Here is a 25000-nt window from a genome sequence, read left to right as displayed (position 1 = left end):
AGGATTAGCGGAAACTTTTGTTTTATGTTTTCAACTTTTTGGTAAAAGTTTCTTTTGCTTATTTTTGTTTTTTAATTAAGGTTGACTTCTTCTAATGAAAAGTTTTGCCGAATATCAGCGTTACACAGCATTTGGGAGTTGAGAAATAAACTCCTTGGTTGATTTTTAATCTGGGATTAGCGTTAACCGACTTTTGAACAACCGGACGCTGGGGACGAAAATAAAAATTAGAGCGCGGGATGGTGACATTTTTGTGACGGCCATTGAAATAACAGAAACGAATAAATTTTGGTAAAACCTTGTTTTTCCACCGAAACAAAAGAAAACGATTGCATGAAAATAGAGCTCAATTCTCGGAGGATTAGTTGGAGAAACCAACATGGCCGTCGTTTCTTTGTTTAGGGATACCAACATAGCCGCCGTGACGTCACGTGAAAGCACTCTATTGCAATGAAACCGGAAAAAAGAAAACACGAAAAAGTCAACCAAACAAGGTATTTTTGACGGTCAACCTTCCAAGTAGTAACTCCAGCTAAAAGGGCTTAACTTCATTTACAAGCGCTTGCTAGCACGTGGCTAATTATCATATGCTAATTATCAACTGAGTTTAGACCTGGTCTACATGTGGCATCGCACGTAATACGCGCAGCATGGAGGGCAAGACACCAGGTTAAACATGCTACACTAAACGGTCATGTTTTCTTCTTTAGATGACAGTCAAAGTGTGCTGACACCTGTCCGCCGCACAACCCGGAGGACTCCAATGAAACTATCAGCCACCGAGAGCACCCCTTCTTTGGTAACCACTCCTAAAATAATCAATCAAGACAGCCCTGGGCTTCGATTGACACCCAACGAGGCCGCTAATGAACCAGATGAGTTGGCTATCGCATCAAACGGCATGGAAACAGATGAAACTCGCGAGGAAGCCGCACTTTGCGAACGGGACGTGTGTAAACAAGAGCGAACCATAAAGAAGACCATAAAATGGAGATATACCCAGCGTTGACTTTGAAATCAACTTGCAAGTCCGCAAACAGCAAATCACGGAAGTGTCTTGAAACTTTTTAGGCGCCAAGCGAAATTGAAGATCCACAAAGGACGCCAGAGTCCATGGATCAAGAAGAAGCCAATGTGCCGGTGAATTCTGCCACAGGTTGCAACCCAGGAGAAACGGAAGCACCGCGTCGAAAAAAGGGAACACCACAGCGTCTTATGTTGAGAAAGTGTCGCCGTCGAGTTAGCGCGCCCTATATAATACTCGATAGGCCAAGGAGACACTGCACGGTTGGTGACTCCAGCGACCCTGGGGTGCAGGGATGGCGCAGTGGTGAGAGCACTCGCTTCCCACCAATGTGGCCCGCGTTCGATTCTCAGACTCGGCGTCATATGTGGGTTGAGTTTGTTGGTTCTCTACTCTGCACCGAGAGGTTTTTCTCCGGGTACACCGGTTTTCCCCTCTCCTCAAAAACCAAAATTTGATTTGATTTGCGTTAACTTATTAATTTAAATTTACAGTGTCCCCGATTAGTGCTCTTCGGCACTTAAATAAAGTTCCTTTCCTTTCCTTTCCTTTCCCTGCTGAAATTAAAAGCCAAAGCGGGAGTGATTCCGATTCTTTAGACGCCAAAGCTGAAAATCGAGGTTCAGACTCAGGGCCGTAGCCAGTATGAGGCACTTGCCTCGGTTATTTTTTGTGATTTTGTTTAAAATGAAGCGTGACTTCAGTGTTGTCTTTAAAATGTACTTATCATAAACACCTGAAATACCTAAGAAGAGAATTTAACCATGGACATTTCCTCAGTCATTTTTTTCTTGCCTGCGGTCCAGTCAGTGTCCGGGTTGAGAAGATCTCTACGAAGAACATCAGCCAAATACAGGGATTCCACCCATTTGGAGGCAGAAGACAGGCAAGATGGGAAGGCCAGCAGCTGTTTGGTTAGCAGGGTGGGGCTTTAACTGAATGAAAATCATATCCATTCTTTTTATTCTGATAATTACTACAAACTCTTTCAACAGTATGAGTAACCTTAGGAAAGCTTTGGGAAATGGGAAATGAAATCAAATTGAATGCATTCCATAGGAATATCCATTATTAAAAATGCGTTAGTATACCTAAAACGGCTCGTTTTTTAACTCTCGTACCGTTCAATCTAATTTCTAAATTCTTAAGCATTTGTTTTTGTATTTAGTGGTACGAATAAATTGTTGTAGTTGTTATTTGAGCAGGTAGGCTTTCGAGGACTAATTTCTGGCCTGCTTTAACGAAACTGTCTCGCCGAATGCTCAAATGCTATTTCTGCATGTTTTGGTTGCTAACTATCTCATTTAGAGATAGGTCTTCGGTTGAGGATATCTCGCGAAATAGAGGACAGAATGGCACCAGATTACCAAAGAACGATCACAAAGAGACAACAGACAAGTAAGTACAATATCAGTGCTTATTTCTTTTATGAAGCCTTCTGATTTGTATCGACTAAAACTCGCCATACAAGCTCTCTAACTTCAACACAACACAGAGTTTCGTTGAGGCACCATATTTGGGCACAGCTAAGGAATTTTTATTTTGTCTGGTAACCATGGTAACTGTTTTGTGGAGAGGTGAGTTCATTTTACAAAATGGCGGCCAGTAAGACAGCTTCGAGTTTCTATAATATGCCGCATCGAAACGGCACTTACATGGCCAGCCATGGAAGTAGTTCTAGCGTAGATGTTACACCAGACCTACATCTTAAGATGTCTAAGAAAATCGCTCAACTTACGAAGGTTATTTACGCACTAAACACCAAAAACGACGAACATGAAAATGTTGTGGAAAACATGAAAGTCGCCCACGAAGAAGAGATGCAGAAGTTGATTGCGGAAACCAAGGAAAAGATGAACTACTTCAAGACAAGGATTGGTGTGGTTTCTGAGCACAAGCAGAAGATTGAGGTACTGGAGTCGCACTTGTCTCAAGAACGGCTGCAAAGGGAAGAGGCCATAGCTGAATTTGAGAAGTTCAAACAGCGTAACGAAGATAGAGAAGAAAGACTAAAATCGGAATTTTCTGACAAGATACTGGCGATGTCCAAGGAATTATTGGCTGCTAAGAAACAATTCGAGGAGCGCTTGAAAGAATTTCAAGCTACAAGGAGAAGACTGGAAGAAGACAGAGACAAAGCCGTCGAAGAGTTATCAAGTAAACAACATCACGAAATGGACCAACTGATGAAAGCTCATCGGGTACGTTATGATGAACTTATGAAGGATAAGCAAAAACTGGAAAAAGAACTTGAACAAAAACTCGCTCTTGCGCAGACTTCTGGTGACATTGCCGCCGAGGAAAGAAGGAAGATTGAGTTAGAATATCAAGAAAAAATGGAAAAACTCAAGGCATTTTACGAACACGAGCTTGCTGCTTCGAAAAATTTGCAAGAGTCTTCGAAAGAAACTCAGTTAAAAGAGTGGGAAAATCGGGAAAAATCTTTAAAATTGGAATTTCTCAGGCAGGAAAGAATCTTGAAGGAGAGAATCTCTGAATTATTGAATCAGCTTAACGCTGGTGAGCAACAGATGTCTATTTTGAAAATTCAGCTAAAAGAGTTGGAATCCAAACTTGAAGGGAAGGAAGGAGATTCCACCCATCTAGCAAAACAACTTGAAGAATCCAGGCAAGAATGCGCCAAAGCTTTGAAGAGTTTAAGGGACACGGAAAACGATTTGACGGTCTCAAGAAAACGGTGTGAGGAACAGGAAACAGAAATAGCAAGACAATCAAGTAGGTTTATTTTTGTAGTATTGCGAAGATATCGTTGACGTCACCTATTGTCATTAATGTGACAACCAGAGCCTCATCGGCTGTCGAGACAAAAGGTTTTTTGTACCTTTGGTTGGCACATTAGAATAACAAAGGCAATATTTGTAAACAGATATCTTCCCTATTACAGTGTACACTTAATCATTTTTTTAACCCATTGACTCCCAGGGGTTCCCCATTGACGAGTAAAATCGTCTGGCATTAGACAGAGTAAAATGCTAAGTCTGGCCGGTTTCGGCCAGTTTGGATGTCAAAGGGTTAAAATCAAATCACTGATGATCTTTTTGGTTCTGAAATAAGTGAAAAGCTCTGATAAGTTTTTCAATGCAAAGGCAATTTTTCCCTAGAACTTATTACACAATGTTATTGTAAAAAAGAGAGTACATTACGGTGAAATGATCAATATTATTTTAAACCTGGTTAATTAAAAGTAGGGGAGGTGCGGTGGCCTCATGGTTAGTGTGCTCAACTCCAGAGCGAATGGTCCAGGTTTGGGTCCTGGCCAGGAACATTGTGTTGTGTTCTTGGGCAAGACACTTTACTCCCATGGTGCCTCTCTCCACCCAGGTGTATAAATGGGTAGCGGCGAAATGCTGGGGGTAACCCTGCGATGGACTGGCATCCCATCCAGGGGGGAGTAGAAATACACCTAGTCACTTCATCCCATGGAAACCGGGATAAGCTCCGGCCTGATGGGCCACTTGGCTCATATGCAGACTTTACCTAATTAAAAGTAGTGATGAATATACATCAGTGGGGGTGACAAATGGTACAGTATTGCTCAAATGTAAGTTACCACCCTTGCGCGCGACACAATTAGCATTGTGCGCTACAGGAATCACGTTGCGGGAAAACTGTATTCAAGTCCGTTTTATTTTATCAATTTGGAAATGGCTTTCGGATAGATAAAGGGTGCTTTCGATTGGGAAATCCGGATTTAGATCTTATCTGGATCTTTGGATCTCCAATCGAGCACAAAATCTGAAAACAGATTTTGTTGTGGATCCCACTAATCGAAATTTTTGTGGTCTGCTGCAAGATCAACAAAATAAGAGTTATGTTCATGCATATATGCTTCGCTCTTTGGTGTCTACAGCGCTTGCTGAAGATAGACGCAAATTATACCTTCCAATGGTTTTGCAGTTATGCAAATATTTATCAAAATTGTTTGGCTCTAGCAAATGGGATTAATGACTTCTTTGTCAGTATTACGGAACAATTTACACCCTTGGTTCAATCTCCTGTTAGACATACTATTGTACCACCTAGCCTACTCGTGTCAGAATTCGAGGTCTTGAGGGATCTAAATAACTTGTCATCAAACAAAGCTCCAGGTCCTGACGGGATTTCTAATCAAATATTCAAAGTGTTCGCCCCTGAGTTAGCACCTGTTATTTGCGCAATTTATAATCAGTCATTACAGGATTCATTTGTTCCAGGATCATTAAAACAGTCGATCGTAACACCAGTACCCAAGATTTCTCCGCCACAAGAGATTGATAATGATCTCTGTCCAATCTCCCTTACTAATAGTATTGCAAAGATCCTGGAGGGATTTACGAACAGGAGGCTTCTACAACAGATAGGAGATAAGATTGATTCCAAACAATTTGCTAGGAAAGGACATTCAACAACTCATGCCCTTGTTTACCTCCTACAAGCAATCCACGAGGCTATTGACCGTGGAAATAATTGTGTTAGAATCTTCTTCTCGGATTTTTCTAAGGGTTTTGACTTGATTGACCATCAGATCCTTATGGATGAATTATCACTGCTTGGTATGGACCCAGTGCTTTTCAGTTGGATAAGATCTTTTTTAACAAATAGAACTCAAGCCGTGCGCATCGGAAATGTCTTATCGGATTGGAAGCATACCCATGGAGGTATACCCCAAGGGACCAAGATGGGTGTCACCCTTTTCTCAGTTATGATAAATAGACTCCTAAAGGATTGGAATGTGAGAGCAAAATACGTTGATGATACCACAGTTGTAGAAATCCTGCCTCGCAATTCAATAAGCCTTCTCGATTTGGCTGTTAGAGACACACGTTCATTTTGTACTGCCCATAAGATGAAGCTAAACCCTCGGAAGTGTAATGAAATGCTGATAAATTTTATGGAGTACCCGAACTCTGTAATTCTACCTATTTGTATTGGAAATCACCAGCTCGAACGTGTCTCATCTTTTAAATTACTTGGTGTTAAAATCAGACACGATCTTAAATGGAAAGACCACATAGACTACATTTATTGTAAGGCCGCCAAACGTTTATATACCCTAAGAGTGCTTAAAAGAGCTGGTGTAGCGAATAGCAATATTTTAAATATTTATAAGTGCTCTGTCAGATCCATTTTGGAATATGCCGTGGCTGCTTGGCAAGACATCCCTGGATATTTGTCATCTAAATTAGAATCTATACAAAGGAGAGCTCTTAAGGTAATACTCCCGGGTGTTGGTTATAAGGAAGCCCTGACCATATCTGGCCTTCCAAGTCTAGAAGTCAGGCGAGAAACATTAAGTAGGAAGTTCATTGCGACGTGGAAACTCCGCCCTCAGGCTAATGTTTATAATGTTCCTTACAATCTTAGATCTGGGAGTGAAAAATCCGTTCGCCAGGAGGCAAGAACCAAGAGAGCTAATGATTTTATAACTTTTAGATTTCTAGATTAATTATTATGTAGATTTTACATTAGTATACCTTAATTATTTTTAATAGTTTTGTAAATGATACCGCTTGATAATTCAGTTTATATGTATAGTTCTAACTGCAAAGAGTGGATTAAACGATATATATATGTAAACTTGACAGCCACCATCTTTCAATTTTTTACGAACTGACGCTTGATTCAAACCCTGCACAAATTAAGAAAAGTGAAACATTCAATTCATCAACAACAAATTTGTGAAACCTACTGGTAAGATGGATTTACAGATAGAACGGAACGTTCGTCTGCGGTATTTAAGATTGCCTGTGACTTGTCTGTCGCAGACAGCTTACAATTGTGCAATTGTTACTCGCTGTGCAAAGTTACAGTTGTAATTGATTTCGCGGAGAGGAGGCCTCCTAAATTTATGCCAAAAATTTCTGCTTCAGTGATTCTCGCCTGAAACCTCCAAAATTGTGGCACTCGCAAAGTTGTCATCCAAGAGTCTCAAAGTCTTGTTTACATTGCATTTATTTTGGTGTGAAGTCTTGCATGTTTTGATCTCGGTGTTGGATTCATAAACAAGGGTCTCGGCGTCTCGGTGTCTCGGCGAGTCTTGGATTTTACCATTCGTCACCCCTATCAATGGGTGACATTTGCATAATCGAAAAGGGGCAGGTACAAAAGTCGGACCGGATCAACTTGGATCGCTCACCTCAGATTGAACGAAAAACAAAACTATTCGACGTTCGCCCTGATTTCTCAAAGCCTTATCATTTTTTTTACGTTGATCCGAGGTGAGCAACCCGACTTGATCCGGTCTGACTTTTGTACCTGCGCCTAGAAAAGAATTTGAGCTCTTCTTCAGTTGTTGTACAGTTGATTTTCGGATTACTTGAAAATTTGTGTAAGTTTCAAGAGTTTTGCTGGTGAAGAGGAATAATAAATTACAGACTCTTGACTGCTAGCTGACTGCCTCTCACTTATCCAGGTACCTTGGCTAGGGACACAGGCCTTGATACTTAGTGAACTTGCCCAGGCAATGGCAGATAGAGCCCTGTGCCCTGGCATTGTATCTGCAGTCTCGATGGCAGTCGAATGATGATGATGATGATTGACTGCCAGCAGTCTCTTCTCAGTCAGTCCAGCTGTCCTCTTTACTCACGCAAGCGAGCCAAAGGGAGAATGGGAGAGAGCGAGAATCTCATAGTAATTGAATTTAGGGTTTTTTTAGTGGGTGGTACCAAAAATTACTACTCATGGGGTGAAACACTTTTTAAGTACCAGAAATGTACCTGTAAGAAGACAGTGACCAACCAACCCCTAGTAGCATACTGCTTGTAAACCTCTCTATCTGACCACTTACTTTTAATTACTAACAAAGAGAACATTAAATTTTTGCAGTGCAAATCAGCAAGCTTGGTGCCAGCAATTTGTCCCAAGAAACAACAATAAAGGATCTGAAAGCTAACATCACAAATCTGGAGAGTAAACTGAACAAGCTTGAGAAGGAACATGATGAGTTGGGTGAGACGTTAAGCTCTCACACAGTGCAATCCGATTCAGAGAGCAAGCGATATCAACAGGTTAGAAGCCAGGACACAATGATTAAAAGACTGGTCTTATCATATTAAATGAATGTCCTTTTACTTGTGTCGGCGTTGAGAAAGCTGGTCATATGGGCATCCCCATTTTGACTAGTCCTTAGAGGCAACTTTTCACTCAGCGTGGAGAATAAGAACCTCTAGCTGGCTCCAAACAAGAAAGTCCATGAACAAAGGACTTCTTAGTCTCAGAAATTGAACGACACATTGCAATTGGTTGCATAAACTATGGAAGTGATGTTTGAAAAAGATGAGATATCTTTATTCAAGAGAACCACATTACCTGGGGATGAGACTTTCTTAATGTAATTGGGATGAGGAGATGCATTTTTAAATGATAAATAAGGGATACTGGTATTGTGTTTTCTCAGTCAGAGGAGGGATGTACAATGTAGCATTGTTCTTTAATATTTGACATGCATTCCCACTGAATTATGTGGTATGCATTAAGTATAATGTAGTACCGTGTAAAAATAATAATGGAAACTTTATTTGTCTTCGAGTACAGTTGTAAATCTCTCTACGTATAAGCAATTAACAACTGGCTACTTGAAATTGACTGATATACTTGACATTATGTATACTGTATTAACAAATGAATCAAATAAAAAAACAAAAATTAAAGTTTTATTAGGTCTGGGCTATCCCAAGTCTTATTTCTATGACAGAAGATAAAATATGTCGCTCTAATTGCTAGATTTATAATTTTTTTGATTATATAGTGTTGTTGCGTTTTGTCAATGCCAATGTCATTCATCATTTCTAAGAACGTAGAGCATTCATTGGAGAAAACACCAAGGGAGCTCATGGAAAGGTTTACAAATTTAACATGATAATATTATCTGTAGTTACTTCTCATGTCTTTGACCTGTCATTCATGTATTTTTGTTTTTTGCGTACTGCCTGCTCTTTCTGTTAGGAAATAGAGAAGCTAAAAAAAGAAAAGTCAGACTTGGAGGGAAAATATGCTGCCGAATTAAAGCGAGCCAACGAACATTCTTCCTCTAAGGAACTGTTATTGAGAAAAGAACTTGTGGAGGTTACAGAAAAATTGAGACAAGATCATCAGAAGGAATTGTGGGACACTAAAACAAAGCTCGATGTTGAATATAATAGTCAAATTCAAAGACTGCGGGAAGAATTTGAACAGAACCGATTGGTGAAGGAGAAAAGTCTTACTGAAATGTCAGAGCAAGAATTGGAGAGATTACGTAGCGAGAAAAATGAAGTTATTTCTCAGTTTGAGGTGCATTGCAGTGACTTGAAAAATAAATTACAGTCTTCCAAAGAAGAAGTTGCGAGGTTAGAGAAGCTAGTTCGTGATAGTGAAAGTGGACTTGGATCTGCCTCTTTGCATATTGACAATCTGAAGGATGCACTTAATCACAGCAAAGAGGAATTATTGAAAACAAAGAATGACTTGAAGGAGGCTGAGGCAAAATATGCAAACTCAATGGTAAGTGATTATTGAGGGTCCACCATGTTATAAGGGAATCTTTCTTTACTATAGGCAAGTCTAAAGTGCGGAGTGGAATCTGCAGACTAGAAATCTGTATGCAGGTCAGTGGCAATTCTTTGCTTGTTGCTAATTTCCCTCTCAGTCACTTTAAAAAACAACTGTGTATGTAACCACGTGTCACCTAGGAGCATGTTTAAATGTGAATGTGCAAATCATACAGATTGGTGTTTGAGAAGAGGGGACAACCGGAGTACCCAGAGAAAAATCTCTTGGAGCAGAGTAGAGAACCAACAAATTCAACCCACATGTGATTGAACCTGGGAGACATTTTTGGGAGGCAAGTGCTCTCATCACTCTGCCATCCCTCCCCCCTTCCTATATGCAGTATGGTGGGACATCTGAAGCCAGTTTAATGGCCTAGCTACCATGAGTCTATTATAGCTCAGTGATTAAAAGCATCCAAACTCAGAAAAGGATCCGTCAGTTTTTTTCCAAGTTTCCGAAGTTATGTACAATAGAGAATTCAAAACCTCTTTTGTTTGAATAATTTATGATCTTATTACTTCAGGATGAAATATATAGACTTCAAACCCTCCATGCCAAGCAGCTAAAGGATGCAGAAATAGACTTGAATGCACGGCTGGAGTCCCTTACAAATGAACTGGATAGTAAATGGAGTGACAGGTTAAGGTAAGCAAAAAATTGCAGATCTATGATTATATCACAATTGATTCAAAGGAGTCTATTTTCTTTTCTTTTCTTTTGTACTTTGTGTACTACACTGGAAGATTGAAACAAGATTTCTTTCATATTCAGAGATGAGTGCAGTAAGCTACGTTCACAACTGAATGATCAGCACAGAGAAGAAAACAGAGTGTCTCTTGAGGAGTTAACAAGGATGAAAGACTCTCAGAGGGAGGAACTTAGAGCAGAGCTTCAGTGCAAAATTGATGCTCTCAAGAAGATGGTAAGTTTAGATTCCCATACAATGGGTTAATAATAGTCAACTTACTGTACAAGAAGAACATGCCAGTTTTTTTCACAAATTTCATTGATTTCAGTCCATTTATTACTAAACCTGAAATGTGTCAATTGGGAAGTGGCTTTCTAAAAAGGGGACTGGTTTAAAGTACAGGTCACTTGTTACAAAACCTTTACCAATTCTTATTTTAGGCCTCATTAGGCCTAAAAGCAATGTTTAGGCCTAAGGTTAGCCAATTTGAAGGTTTTGGGTTGCTTTAACTAGTATACATTAGGTAAACCAATGACAGTGTAATGGGTGACTTGTGAAAAGAGACCAGGCCCCAGTTGTTCGAAGGGTGGATAGCCCTATCCATCGGATAAATCACTATCCAGCAGATACGCACTTGCAAAACCAATTGACTTATCCAGCAGATAGTGATTTATCTGGTGGATAGCGCTATCCACCCTTCGAACAACTGGGCTGTACTTTAGCCCCTCAGTTAAAGGGGACATGGTTGGGGTTTTGAGTGGACTCAGATGCTGTTACCCCATTCAGCCCTGTCAAGTGGCCACCATTGACAAATAAAAAGAATAATTATTGTCTGGTATTTAATAGACAGAGTAAAATCTGTACACTGTAAGTCTCAGTGTCAAGTGAGAAAGGGTTAATTAATGTCACTCTCAGCTCCCTAGAGATGAAACAAAATTAATGTCCACTTTCAAATAAATGCAAATACTTTTGTATCAGGATTCAATTACTGTTCTTTGAACAAACAGGTTGGGAATCTTGTAGTTGCTAAGATGCGTATTCTTCAACACTCCAAGAAGTTTGTTAGTACAGCCATTTTTAGTCTGGCTTAAAAATACAGTGGTCGTCTTACATACCTAGGGCCATGAGGCTCTACTTTGCATTGTTTTAACCCTACAGCTGAAGACAGGGGGAGGGTTGCCATGTCTTACTGCCACCTTACTGTGTGTGGAAATTTGTAACCTTAGGATCGATTTTGAACAATATGTGCAAATAGGAACATTGCAGATTTCAAGATTAATCAAACAAATATTGGTTTTTGAGTGCACTTTCCAGTACATGTACTTTCTAGAAAGTACTAGTACTATTTGCAGTTCCATAATAGGGTACAGAACGTACTGCAAATCTGAACAAGTCTGCTTATGCCCCAAGCCTCTAAATTGAACCTGGGATTCACTGGTGGAATACTGTATATTGTTTATTCTAAACTGGCTTCCCAAGGATTCTCTCAGTCTCCAAACAACATAGGGCAAATAGTTGCAAACAAAAATAGAAACTGAAGAAAGTTTGACAGCTAATCTATTAGGTTTATTTGCTTATCATAACGACATCATCATAAAAGAATTATCTCTTCTCTATAAAAGAGTTTTATTTAAGTTATTGTCTTTTTAGGTCACAGAAGCTCGGGGTGATCTTGAAAAAGCAAATCGTAATGCAACAACAAAAGAACTTGATCTAAAGAAAGCATTCGACACAAAACACCATCACATGGAGGAACAAATGGCTGACTTGAGTCTGCAACATAATAAACATCTTGAAGAATTGATTGAACATCACTCGAATGAATTAAAGAAACTTGAAGCCTTTAAAGATAAAGAAATGAAGGTATTTCAAAATTTCTCAATGGGTGAGCGGGTGGAATTCTGCGAATCCTGCAATCTGATTGGCTCTGGTTGCTGATTGCATGAGCTTGTGTACAGTAATGACCTTAAATTTCCTTTTTTTCGACACTGAATCCCATTTAGTGCATTACCTTGGTCTTTGAAAAAGCATTATTTTTCAAAACTTTGGTCACAGTGTTTTGCTATACGGACCTCCCACCTTGTAAATAAAGCTTGTTTCTTTTATTAATTGTTGTTGTTTAGCATCTTTTTTCACAACTTTTGTGATACCCAAGGGCTTTTTCAGTATGGTAAAAATCATTTGGTGCAAGGGTCAATAGCTTACAAGTCAAACTTAGGTCAGCTTGTGTCAATACAGTTACTGAGTAACAAATTTAACCCTTTCCTAGGACCACTATTAAAAGTTTTTAGTTTAAACACTGTTTTTCCTTCTCAGGTTAGCATTAGGGAGTTTGAGCAAAGACAACAGCTAATTGGCAACAACAACTCCGTCTCCACAAAGCAAGAATATGATTGTTTAAAAGAGCAAAAGTAGTAATTGTGCTTCACATACAGCACAAATTTCTGTGCATTTCTTTGCTGTACTCCACAAAACAACAATATGAAATCATCAAATTTTAGGTTTTGATGACAAGGCAGGCATGTGACATTCAACCATTCATTTTCTATTTTTACTTTCTTACCCATCCAGTTTATACAGGAATAGTTTGTTCGTATTCTACATGGTTAGCAATACCGAATATTAAATCATGAAATACTTGTGATTTAGGGCTACATTACATTTTGGAGATATGAACTTTTCCTTGAAGTTGCTGTTGTCCTTGCTTAATTAAACTCCCTCTTAATTAAGTAAAGTATGATCGCCTGGGTGAGTGTAGTCCTGAGAAGGACTGTTTGAGATGACATTGACTGACATTTTGACACCTGAGCGGAAGTCATCTTCAGAGTCAGGTTGTCGAAACGCCAGTCAATAGCGAGCTTACGCAACAGGACGGCTGGAAGACTCAGGACGGCAGAATGTTGAAAAAATGTCGCGCGAGACTGTGCATTCCCAATCTTACGCGATATTTTTCGTCATTCTGCCGTCCTGAGTCTTCCAGCCGTCCTGTTGCGTAAGCTCGCTAATGTCATCTCAAACAGTCCTTCTCAGGACTACACTCAACCAGACAAACGTACTTTATGTAATTATAATATGACTCCTGGGTTCAAACCATTTACGATTAAACTTCTTCTTATTGAAGGCTAAGGGTTGATTCATTATTGATCTGACATGACTTGAATTGACCTGTAACCTTTTATTTACATGTTGTGTGACCTGTGTTTTTGCTGACAAAAAAAACATCCCAAGTAACTTCTGAGTGCATAACTCAAATGCAATTTGTGAAAATAAGGTCATAATCAACACCTTAGTCAGAGAGAAACTTACCCCACTAAGTTGTATCAAATAAAGTTATTAGAAAAACAAGGACAACATCAACAGCAGCAAAAAATTGCTTTTAACTGAATGAAATCTGTTGTCCTGTTGTGTTAATCTTTGGTGTACCACATAATACAGTTCAGCCCGTAATTTAAGTTCAGTTGATTGGGCACAAATTGGCTTCACCTTTTTGCAAAATGTTAATGACCATAAAATTGTGCTGCTGGAAACGCCGTCAATGGTTTGAACTTTGTTAAAGATAGAACTGTAAAATATTATTGTCTTAAAAACCTGCTTTGAATATTGTTGGAATGTATTTCTGTTGTCCATGTGACTTTAAAGGGAATACAAGGTTATAGTTTCTTTCATTCAAAGGAATGTCAAGAAAAACTGGAAGGAAATCACCGCGAGGAAATGACATCCCTGCTTCAAGCCAATAAACTGACCATAGATGCAGTCAAATCACAAGCCGAACAGAGAAGACTGAAGGACATTGACGAACTTACGATGCAACATGAAAATGATCAAGGTTTGAGGACACTTTTAAGTTACGGTTAGAGATCATTGGCCCGGTCAAAGTATTTTAATACCATTGTTTTGTATTTGACTTTGATAGAAAATATGAGAAGTGAACTTCTGCGAGTCCAACAGGAAGAAATGCAGAAGTTACACCGGGAATTTGAGCTTCAGATAGGTTCTTTGAAACTACAGGTACAACGAGCAAATGAACTGCACACTAGAGAGGTAAGTTTTCAAGAGTTTCGTGCAGCAGTGGGTCTCGAAGAAAACATGGCAGACCTCTATGAGATTGTAAGTGCCAAAAAATCTCCCTTTTAGGGGATCCGGGAACATATTTCTGAGAATAATAAGTATGTTTTAAATAGATGTTATAAAGGTGCCTGTGGCTTATTATCTGAACTCAAATATAGCCGTTCAAGGTAGACTCAGCTCCAACGTGATATTACTAACCCGTTTTTGAACAAATTAATTTATTCTATCATGGAGGTATTGGGCGATTTTCAAAATTCAGCATTTTGTCTTTAACCAAAGCTTTACCTGACCACTGTTTTACAGGATGTTAACAACCTCCAGCGCAACCTCTGCCAGCGCTATACTGTGAGCGGAGTTTGGGTGCTAGGGGCATCCATGCCGGAGCTTCCATGTTATTTGACAGCCAGTCTATAGAGACTACTCTAAGGCTGGGAAAAATCTTGGCAACCCAGCCATGAGCCCCTTTGCAGCATGGAAGACCTTGTACACTGATTAAAAAAAAAACAGTGGAAAAAAAGGGAGAGGGAAGGGGACAAACAACCGCAAAGGCTAAGCTATACAATTTAAAGGGACATTTTTGAAACAAGCACTTTTGTAGTGGCTCGGCGGCTCGGTAGTCAACTGACGAGCCGCGGAGCCCCCGAGCCACTCAAACTGATGTACATTACTAGTTCTTTAAACACTGAATTTCACTCAATGGGAAACCTTATTCCTTCGTTAAACATTTACTTTTACTGGCGAGCTGCGGAACTACTGCAATAATGCTGCTTCAAAAATGGCCAGGCTATATTCTTTAGTTGCTCCCCCGCTAAAAACCCTCGCAAATACACCTTATTCCAAAATGGCCGCCATTTAGATATTCTTTTGTTTTTATTGAAATGAGACCTTGATGCCTCGTTCAAGGCAAAATATTCTTTTGAATTTTCAGCTCAAGAACGAGGCATCATGATCAGGGCTAATTTGAATAAAAACAAAAGATTATTTAAATGACGGCCATTTTGGAATAAGGTCTATACGCCACCGCAACGCTGTGGTAACCCCCACAAGACACAAGCGCAGGAAATCATGGCCCACTTACCGACCTAACAAAGGGGAAAGATTTTAAATAACATGTAAAGTACAGCTTTAATTGAAGCGATTTCTATGCGCATTATTGATGAAGAGGTCGCAACAATTTCTGGCCATGATTGTTGGCAATTCAGTGCATTTTCTTAGGGCATATTTCAGACGAGCATTAATTATTTTTATTGAGTCATTCTTTGATTGCACTTGAAGGCACGGCGGCCATATTGGTGGAAATTGGGAATTTCATTCTATTATTATGCAATTCTTGAGGGACATTTTCTATTGTTTCGGCACCAACATAGTAGCCGTCGTATCACGTGACACCCTGCGAGCAGAGCCTCCTTTTGTCTTTTTCTTTAATGAGGAGGAGAAATCGAGGCTCTGCCCGAATCGCGCCAACTCTTTGAAGCTGCCGCAGCCCGAGCTTCTGGACTAGTCAATCTTGTTTTCTCTCGTCTTACCGGTTTTTCCAGTGCGAGCGTCCGTTTAGTGACAAAATCCGATTGTTATAATTGAGCCCGCTGTACCATGAAAAACCAAGATGGCGGCGAGATCTGGCATATTAGGCTTGGGTTCGAGACTGTATCCTGGCGACATGCAGAGCATATTCAATAAAGATCTTATTCAATTCATGCAGAGCCTTTCTCGAGAACGCTAAAATCGAGCAAGCAAAAGAAAGGCTCTGCTAGCAGGGTGATCACGTGAGTGCAATCAGAGAATATGATTACATTACTTGCTTAATTTCATGTCACTGTGCTTGTAATTTATGATGTGTGGTGCAATTTTGTGATTGAGGGATCAAAATTGTCTGATTTTGTCTGGTTTGTTATAGGAAGCTGAACATCACCATCAGATTGAAGATTTGAAACAGGAAATAGAGCAGAGGCAGTCTCATATAAATGAACTAGATGAGGAAATTAGTCAAGTTAGAAACAGTGTTGAACAGCTCCAGCGTGAATTGCAAGCCAAAGGACAAGAGATACTGACCATCAGACGAGAGGCTAACTCGCAAATAAGGTGAAAATGTACTTACAAAATCTCTTATCCCTCGCTACGGATTAATCCCAGGGATTTATTGAGGGTATGGGTGGGGTTAACTGATTGCTGAGATTCGACCGAAGTCTTAACTATTAGCTGAGAAACGATGTGTTTTTTGACTAATAGCTGAGATTTGTTGATGTGTTTTTAAGTGTTAGAGCGGTTTTCAATTGAGTTTCTAAAGTAATTAGCGAATTGCTTTGGTTTTGCTTTACTTCAATCACTGATTGGTTCAAAGTTCAAGCGCCACTTTTTCAACCAAACAGAAGTAAAACCAAAACCAATCGTGGCTCGCGCGTCCACATTTCCCCGCGCTTTTTGTCGGCTTACGTGTAATTACGAGTACAACCTGGAAGGATTACGTTTTTTGCAAACGTTGGCCGTGTAGCACTTCACATTACACTCTAATCAGTTAATTACGTGTAATTACTTCGAGTTTTGATTGGTTTACTGGATTGTCTCCGTCGTTTTTGATTGGCCAAAGTAATTACTTTGGTTTTGGTTTTACGACACTCGATTGAAACTCGCTCTAGCTGAGAAATGGGCGAAAATTTAGATGATAATGTACTCCAGTCCTGGCCCTTTTTTATTGCTTTTAATGGTTTTCTCGTTACGTCATCGCCACAAAAGATCTCTCATTAGCTCCTTTTGTTCGTCCATCAGAAATTGCACATGCATTACATCATTGTTACGTGTGTCTGTAGAGATTGGTTGCAAACCATCTATTGAGTATTGACTCATATTTTCTTTATTAATTTTCAAATTTGCTATACAATACAGTACTTTGCAAACATGGTTTGAGTTCTCCATTGCGTTGAAATCACCACATTTGAGGTTTTAACGATGACGCAAATGTAAACCTTTCATTTTCTACTTGTAAATGGGTGTTGTGAGACTCAGCCCGAGGGTTATAAGGGAGTGTAAAAAACGAAGACGCTTATGTCGACGGAAAAGCCACTTCACAACATTATAACTTTGCGCTGTATTAAGTATTTACAGAAACTCATAAGGGTTGAAACGCGTAACGGCCCCTTGTGTGCTGGGAAATAAGCTTCTGAATATTCAATTTGCTAAGTACCATAGTTGGAACAACAAGAGCTAGGGGTTTCCAAATATGGTACTTAGCACCGAAACATTCAACCAATCAGTTCGCACTGAATATTCGGAAGCTGTGAACGCGCGTTACACGTTTCAGGGCATTGTTACCTGTCCTCGTAAAGGGCACATTATTAATTGGAATTGGAGCTTTGCTGTTGTGGGAGCCTCACCACTTGGTTGTTTAAACGCAAGTTAACTCAACTAAATTAAACTAGGTAGCTTTTTTTTTTGCTTGACTTACAGAAAGCGTGAAGAAGATCTGGCCAAAGCACATCAGCAGGAGGTGGACTCCGTGGTTGCAAGTCATCTTAGAGAGACACAGGGCCTGCTTACCGAGTTTAATAGATCCAAAGAGCTCTTAAGTGACAAGATTTCTGCTTTGCAGTTGATGTAAGTTGAAATGTAGAAGATACGAGTAACAACATAGGCGGTCAGTACGCAGCAATTCCGTCGGGTCTCGGGATCGGGTCAGTAAATCGAACATCATACGACAAGCGTACAACACTGACGGAACAAAAAGAGCGAAGCTGTCACTTTATTATTTGGTCAACGACATGCATAGGTCCTTTCCTTCGAAGACGACAACGGAAGAAGTTGTTTAAGGACGGTGCCTACTAATTAACGATATTTTTGCCCCGGTTTATGATTATTTGGGAAATGTAGATCTTAACAAGTGTTATTGAAATCAAAAAAGAAAATTGGGGGTAACCACGCATTTTTGGAAGATAACTAATCAACAATATTTGTAAAAAGCTTTAAAATACAAAGCAATGTATAGCGTTCTTTCCCAAATTGAAGCTTAATTATCTCTCAAAAATGCATGGTTACCCCCAATTTTCTTTTTGGATACAAAGAGTACTTACTAAGATATACTTTCTCCGGATAGTTTTAAACCGCGCAAAAATATTCGTGTAGTAGTAAGCATCGGCGATAGGAAATCCGAGTATCTGAAGATGCGCAGAATGTAATAGTAGGTACCACCCTTAAGACAGTAATACAAAGCACAAGGAAGGGTTACTTTGGTCGTGTAGCTCTTATATTTCAAAAGACTTAAATATTAGAGGGTAATGTGAAGTTTAGTACAAGGAAGGGTTAACTTACGTTTTTGCAAACATTGGTCGTGTGACCTAAGCGTCTCGCCATCTCGATAGTTGATCGCAAGATCTAGCAACTAGTAATCTTCAGACAGAAAGTTGCTTGTTGTCAAATATCAAAGGGAGATTTTTAATTCATGGTAGACTCGAATCGAACAACCTCTCTCAGGCAACTTGCCACATCACGTGAACACGTTTCTCTTTCACTCCCTTTCCCGGTACTTCTGTGGGACACAAAATTTGAAATATCGAGAAACCAGCAAAGTTGTTTGCTGTAAGAGATTTTTCTTTCCACTGGAAGGTTTTTTGAAGCATTTTTAATTTTTTTATACCTGGTGGTTTTCAGTGATTTTGTTTTTGTTTAAAACTAGGCTTGAGGAGGCTGAAGAGAAGTACAGAAGGAGACAATCACGGCCGGAGGACTTGGAAGCAATTGAACAGCTGAAGCGAGCATTAGCAGAGAGTGAACTGGATATGAAAAAGCTTGTGGTAAGCAGAGCAATTGATAGAAAACAACAGTTGCGCACGAAAATGTTTCCTAGTTTCCCTTGTTTTACTTTAGTCAGAAACGTCTAAGGCCACTTTTGGGGATTTTGTGCATTCACGGCTAAATTCGTTGGGTGAACTTTTCCATGCTGTATGCAGATCAAAGGCTCTTTGAGTTAACTCAGACGTACATGTAGCAACCTGTTCTCCAGACAGAATTTGTGTGGATTTTTGTGAGACCAAGTGTCCCGATACCATCAACAACCATGTTACTGCGCATGCATGTGCATAACACCAGCCCTCTCCCACAAAAAAAAAAAAGAAAAAAAGAAAAAATTACGTCATCATGTCCAGGTTTTAGTATTTTCTTGATGCAGTTTGAAAGACATTCCACAACTTTTAAAGGGCCATGAATTGGAGAAATTTGTAAAAAAGTGATAGAACGTGGACTCAAAATCCACCTTTGAACTTTGCTCAGTTGGTCATGGAAGGATAATAAAATTGGTTAGATTTTTAAAAGTCTTTGCGATTTTCTTGTAGGATGAAAAGCGATATTTCCAAATGGAGCTTCTCAACAGGGAGACCAATTTCAACAAGGTCTTCAAAGCAGCTCCAAATATCGGAGTAATAAATCCACTTCAAGCAAAAACCAAACCAGGAAAGGAAGGAATGAGGCAAACAAAATCCCTGGTTATGAATACGTCAAGACTGGACCCAATACCGAACATGCCAGTACACGAGAAGAGACTTAATAACAGCCGGCCATTACCACCTACCCCTCCTAAGGACCCCCTCCCTCATAGAAAAACGACCGTATATTAATTTATAAATAAGTATTTCTTAATAGATGTGCAAGACATAACTGTTTTCTTCCGACACTTTTGTACCAATGTGGCTGTTTTTACATTTTGTTGGTCTAGACAAAGAATGTACATGTTTCTTGCAACAGGTATTCAAAAAACTGTCTGGGTTTCCTCTTGGTGTACCTACCTACATATATAGCTTTTTGGCCTGGGCACAGATCACACTTGATAATAAAAGATTCGACTGGGTAATTTTTTCTTAATTACCCACAATTTAAAGATAGAGAAGGTCGGTGAAATAGACAGTAGAATTGTTGTAATATAAGAGAACTATGGCACAAGCTTAAGATTTGTCGAGTTTATTTTTTTAATGATGAGTTGTGTTTTTTCACAAGTGTGGAAAGTTTTTAAGTATCACACATGTATATAATTGTACCAAATGTTCATGATATAATAGCTTGTAACAGTAATTTTACAAAGTGGATAGATTCAGGGCAGAGCAAATTATAAACTCAATGTACATTGTAACTGTTTCAGTAAGTCCCTTTATACTTGTTTTATTGGAGTTTCAAAGTGAAAATCCCATGAAAGGAAAATGAAATATGACGTGATAACAGATGTTGTGAAAAAGTGAAACATCGCCCTCGCCTCCCCAAATGTAGCTCAATTTTTGAACAGCAATGGGGTACCTTGTGTTCGTTCCCAGGGTGTGGGAACGAGGTTGGGGGACCTCCGAAAAAAGGGAACTTAACGGGGCCATTTTGAACTTGGGAACAGGTGAAAAGAAATATACTCAACGTATCCTAGTGTTGGAACGGCGTCCAAAAATCCGTGCTTTTTCTGGAGGCGCAATTTGAAATGGACACGGGAGTTAAATGATAACAAACGTCCAATGAAGTCGTTCCGTTATGAAAGGTGCAGTAAATGCAATCACGACGAGACCAACTGCTTAGTAAGGTGTCTTCAACATATGCCCTTGAAAAAGCTCATTCAGTCTGGCAATCATTGTGTAAGAATGAGGAACAAGGAACATCCCACTGTAAAGGCGAGCATCACGGTGTGTTAAAGTCGAGGTTCTTTGGTGCCACCGCTCCCGCTGGTGACATACCTGTCTCTCGAACAACAGATATATTTCCGAGTGACAGGTTTTGAGCCAAAGCATCCGCACTTTTTCTCTCTCCGTCTGCAATAGTTCTGCTGTTACTTATCTCTCGCAGAATACCTTTACCTTCCTCTCTGCCCTGGAACCAAAACACATTAGGGCCGTTTATACGAGAGAAAATAAGCCGCGGCTAACTCTGGCCGCGGCTTACGAAAGCCGCGAACACCCCGTATAAATGGTACAAAATCTACGTTCACGGCTTTCTCAAGCCGCGGCTTATCCTGGCCGGGGAGTTAATACTCGTATAAATAGTTCCTTTCGCGGCTTAAGTAAGCCGCGGCCAGAGTTAGCCGCGGCTTATTTACTCTCGTAAAAACGGCCCTATTGTTATTCAACTGTAAGAGTTACAACTTGAAAGATCTCAATTAGTATAGGGAATGGGGAGTTTAAGAAGCGACGGCGGCTACGGACAACGTCAAAAACCTGCAATGACATTGATTAAAGGAAGAAAACCAATCGTGCTACACGCGCGGCACGCATTTTCTTTGCCTCACTCTGCAACACAACAATGTTAAATAATCGCGCCACCGCGATCGCTGTGCATGCTGCACAGTGTGGGTGAAGTGTCCTAAAACTGGATTCGCACAAGCAGTTTTAAATCACAAACAAATTTGGTCGCTTTACGTTTTTTTTTTGGCAAAGTATGGTGAAAAAATGTACCTAAATGCGTGCTGGACTAGTACTGAGCGCGAGTTTGTCCTCATATAACCAAATGTATAGATTTAGCCAAGCCTAAAAGTGGAGCTCCCGGGTTATTTATTTTTATAACAAGTTAAAACCAAATTTTTGTAACCTGGCTTGAGCCTGGTATCCAATCGAAACCCCGTACCTGGTCAACGGTCAACTTTAAAAAAACCAGCTGACCTCGATGAGCTCTTAACTTGAGCTCGCGATATGGTCACGTGATACTGATCACCGCATACCTTGTTTTGACAGGTGTCAAATTCACCAAAACATGGATGTTCAATATCAAAGATGTACGCTGTAAACTAGTTGGAGTATGGCTGCCTTACGGGCTTAGGGCGCCTGCTCACTTCTCCGGCTGACATGAATGCACCAATTAGAGACGCTTTTGATTGTTCATCAGAGAGTTCATCAGAGCTCTGCTCTCCCTCAGTCTGGGAGAAGAGCTCTGGGGTCAAGATTGGGGTTTGCTCCGATTGGTGGCCGTTCCGGCTTCCGGAGCTCCGCTATAATATTTTTTGCGGCGTTGTAGTCACCGAAACAACAGTGGCAACGGTGAACCGGTAAGTTTGACTGAAAAACAGAGGTTCTGTACGTACTTACGTTGGCGTGTAAATGCTATCAGGCACGCAGCGTGAGCCAATCATAGCGCTTGATGTAAGAACGCTTAAAATTTAACCTAAACGCATCTTTCAAGGGAGCCTCTTAAAAGATCGTGAAGTTAAAACTGTTTTGACTTATATTAAAGCACACTCACTTCATTATATTCACAGCACTTGTGAGCGTACATTTCAGCAGCTTCAAAATTTCGTTTCTTCAGGTTAAACCTCGCCAAAAACACGAAAGAGGAACACAGATCAGCCACAGATAGTATCTGATGTCAAACAACAAAAATCACGTTAAACTAAACCCTGGACTAAACCAAAGTAATTTTTTGACTATTAAAAAAGAGGCAGACAAATTCGACTGATCACGTGCATGCAGCCCGCGTCAAAAGCGCGGAAAAATGCGTTTTTTCCCCCTTTGATTGGTTCAGCGAATGCCGCGTGTGATTTTTTTGGCCAATCACCAAACGTAATGAACTTCTCACCCCAACAGTTTCTGTCTGCTCAACATAACGGCTGTATTGAATGGCCGCCTCGTCATCTTCTTGAAGCTGTTCATGAAGTCTAAAAAATTGAAAAAAGCATGAAACACTTGAATAGCTCTGTCTGGTAAAGAGATTCTTGAAACAGTTAACAGACCTGAAAGTACCGGCAAAATCCTACCTTGCTAACTTGATCACGGCCATTCCCTCTAAATCACCCACAGATATTGCTCTAAAATAACACTAAAAAGCAAAGAAGGTTTTATCACATGTGTGCATCCTCATCAACAATGACCAGGGTATGAGAACTTAACCCAGATTTTTTGATGCAAGGATTATCATGCGAGTGCAACTTATCTAAGCAACCGAAATGCAACCTAAATAGCAGACTTCAATCGGATTCAAACGCCATTTGCACACCCTGTTGCATGTTGTTGCACGAAGTTTGAAACTGGTCAAAGGTTTCAGCCAACAACTCCCAACAGTTCTTTTGTTCAGTAATCACTGAAGCATAGCACAGCTATGTTGCACCCGTTTGCACAACTCATCCAACATTGTTGGGGCCACGAACGCATATTACAATATGGCAGGATTCGACCTACAACGTCCGTAGCACTGATCGGATGCTCTACCCATTGAGCAACTGGAACTCGTTTTGGGGGGAGGGGCGGGGGCGGGGAAGGGAGGGGAAGGGGTGGGGGCAAGGTCCTTTATCTAGGTCTTTAATAAACAAATATAGTTGCATTTGTAAAGGCGCATTACTTTGTAGAGCCCGCGGGACACACCCAGGACTTTGATAAACAACCTAACTCTTTAGGATTTCTAGTAGCTCAATGGTTAGAGCATCCCGACCGGTGTTACGGAGATCGTAGGTTCCAATCCCGTCTGTGACTCCGATTTTTCAGTTCTCCTTTCTCCCGTCGCCAAGCAAGAAGTTTTCTATTCTTCCCGCGGTCGCTGTACACCTATACAATGCATATACATTTCATTAACAAGTTTTGAAAGGCGCTGTTACACTGTGAAATGTTTCGTGCAACAAATGTCGCAATGTTTTGGCGACATCGTGGCGGGACAAGTTGCATGAAACATTTCACAGTTTAAAAACATACCCTGCAACCGCCAATATTGTTGCAAGAGCAAGAGCCGTTGCCGAAAGTAGAATTAAGTTCGTCAAATCGTTGCGAGACAAGTTGCAAGAGCCGTTGCCAAAAGGAGAATTTCGTGCAACTTGTCTCGCAACGATTTTGCATGGCCATTGCAGGGTATGTTACCCCGTATTGTTCGCCCGTCGCCAAGCAAGAAGTTTCCTATCCTTCCTACGGACGCTTTACACCTATACAATGCAATATATTTCATTGACAAGTTTTCAAAGGCGCTGTTACACTGTGAAACGTTTCGTGCAACTTGTCCCGCCACAATGTCTCCAAAACACTCCGAGACTAGTTGCACGCAACAATTCACAGTGTAACAGTGCCTTAAGTGTTAACGTTGAATTTACTTGACAGTAAAGTTTGTACTAGTAAAACCGGTTCAGTTGGTATGGACAAAGTATGGCCTTATATATGATATGAGGTTGTAGCAAAACCTACTCACTTTCTTGGCTTGTTGCACACTGTTCAATTTTTCGTAACTTTCACCTAACGCCACTAACATTCTGGAGTCATTTGGTCTGTACACAAAAGCGAAACGTAAATTAAATCACAACATCAACATTACTTTATTACCCTTGAAATTTATTACGTCAGCCATTTCTATAGGGCGTTTTCAACCAACCTCTAGAGACACCAATAACAATAGAGAAATGTACGACTTGTAGTGGACGAAAAAAAGAAGCTAATGAGAGATCTTGAGCGCTTACCATTTGAATGAAATTTTCGGTGAGAATGTTTCGACAAATGGTACTGCACGTTCTGTACTTAGAAAGAGAAAATGGGAATGTGCTGCATCATTTGCCAGAAAAACGGGTTGTTCCAATTGAAAAACAAATAAACGGTATATTTTCTTTTGCACTTGTAATTGTGGACAAATGGTACAGAAATTTCCGGGCATTCCGGTCAAAGCGAGAAAAAGGAATACCTCGAAAGGTATTACCTTTTTTCCGAAAACATTCCACCGGGATGAACCGTTCCATTTGAATTCTCTCCGGAATTACCGAAAATTCCATTCAAATGGTA

At 40.2% G+C, this 25000-nt stretch overlaps 2 protein-coding genes across 2 annotated transcripts in view; one reads left to right on the top strand and one right to left on the bottom strand.

Moving 5' to 3' along the window:
• Positions 1-2599: 2599 nt before the first annotated feature.
• On the top strand, positions 2600-20506 carry LOC138041040 (protein FAM184A-like). Its single transcript, XM_068886816.1, has 12 exons — positions 2600-3760; positions 7850-8031; positions 8969-9505; positions 10077-10198; positions 10325-10475; positions 11892-12104; positions 13914-14067; positions 14155-14282; positions 16207-16391; positions 17754-17900; positions 18976-19093; positions 19631-20506. Exons 1-12 carry the CDS (start codon positions 2620-2622, stop codon positions 19910-19912), a joined length of 3360 nt encoding a protein of 1119 aa, XP_068742917.1. The 5' UTR covers positions 2600-2619; the 3' UTR covers positions 19913-20506.
• Positions 20237-25000, bottom strand: part of LOC138041041 (cell division cycle protein 23 homolog) — a 22553-nt gene continuing 17789 nt past the window's right edge. Inside the window, exons 11-15 of the mRNA XM_068886817.1 lie at positions 24420-24495; positions 23008-23069; positions 22830-22908; positions 22497-22613; positions 20237-21134 (exon numbers count right to left, since the gene is read on the bottom strand). Coding sequence (XP_068742918.1) covers positions 20946-21134; positions 22497-22613; positions 22830-22908; positions 23008-23069; positions 24420-24495 — 523 coding nt within the window. The 3' untranslated portion in view covers positions 20237-20945. The remainder of the gene's footprint in view (positions 21135-22496; positions 22614-22829; positions 22909-23007; positions 23070-24419; positions 24496-25000) is intronic.

Source organism: Montipora capricornis, chromosome 3 (genome assembly GCF_036669925.1).
Source record: "Montipora capricornis isolate CH-2021 chromosome 3, ASM3666992v2, whole genome shotgun sequence".
Classification (NCBI taxonomy): Eukaryota; Metazoa; Cnidaria; class Anthozoa; order Scleractinia; family Acroporidae; genus Montipora; species Montipora capricornis.
Note: the sequence above shows the minus strand (reverse complement) of the source record. Positions and strands in the feature narration are given on the sequence as shown.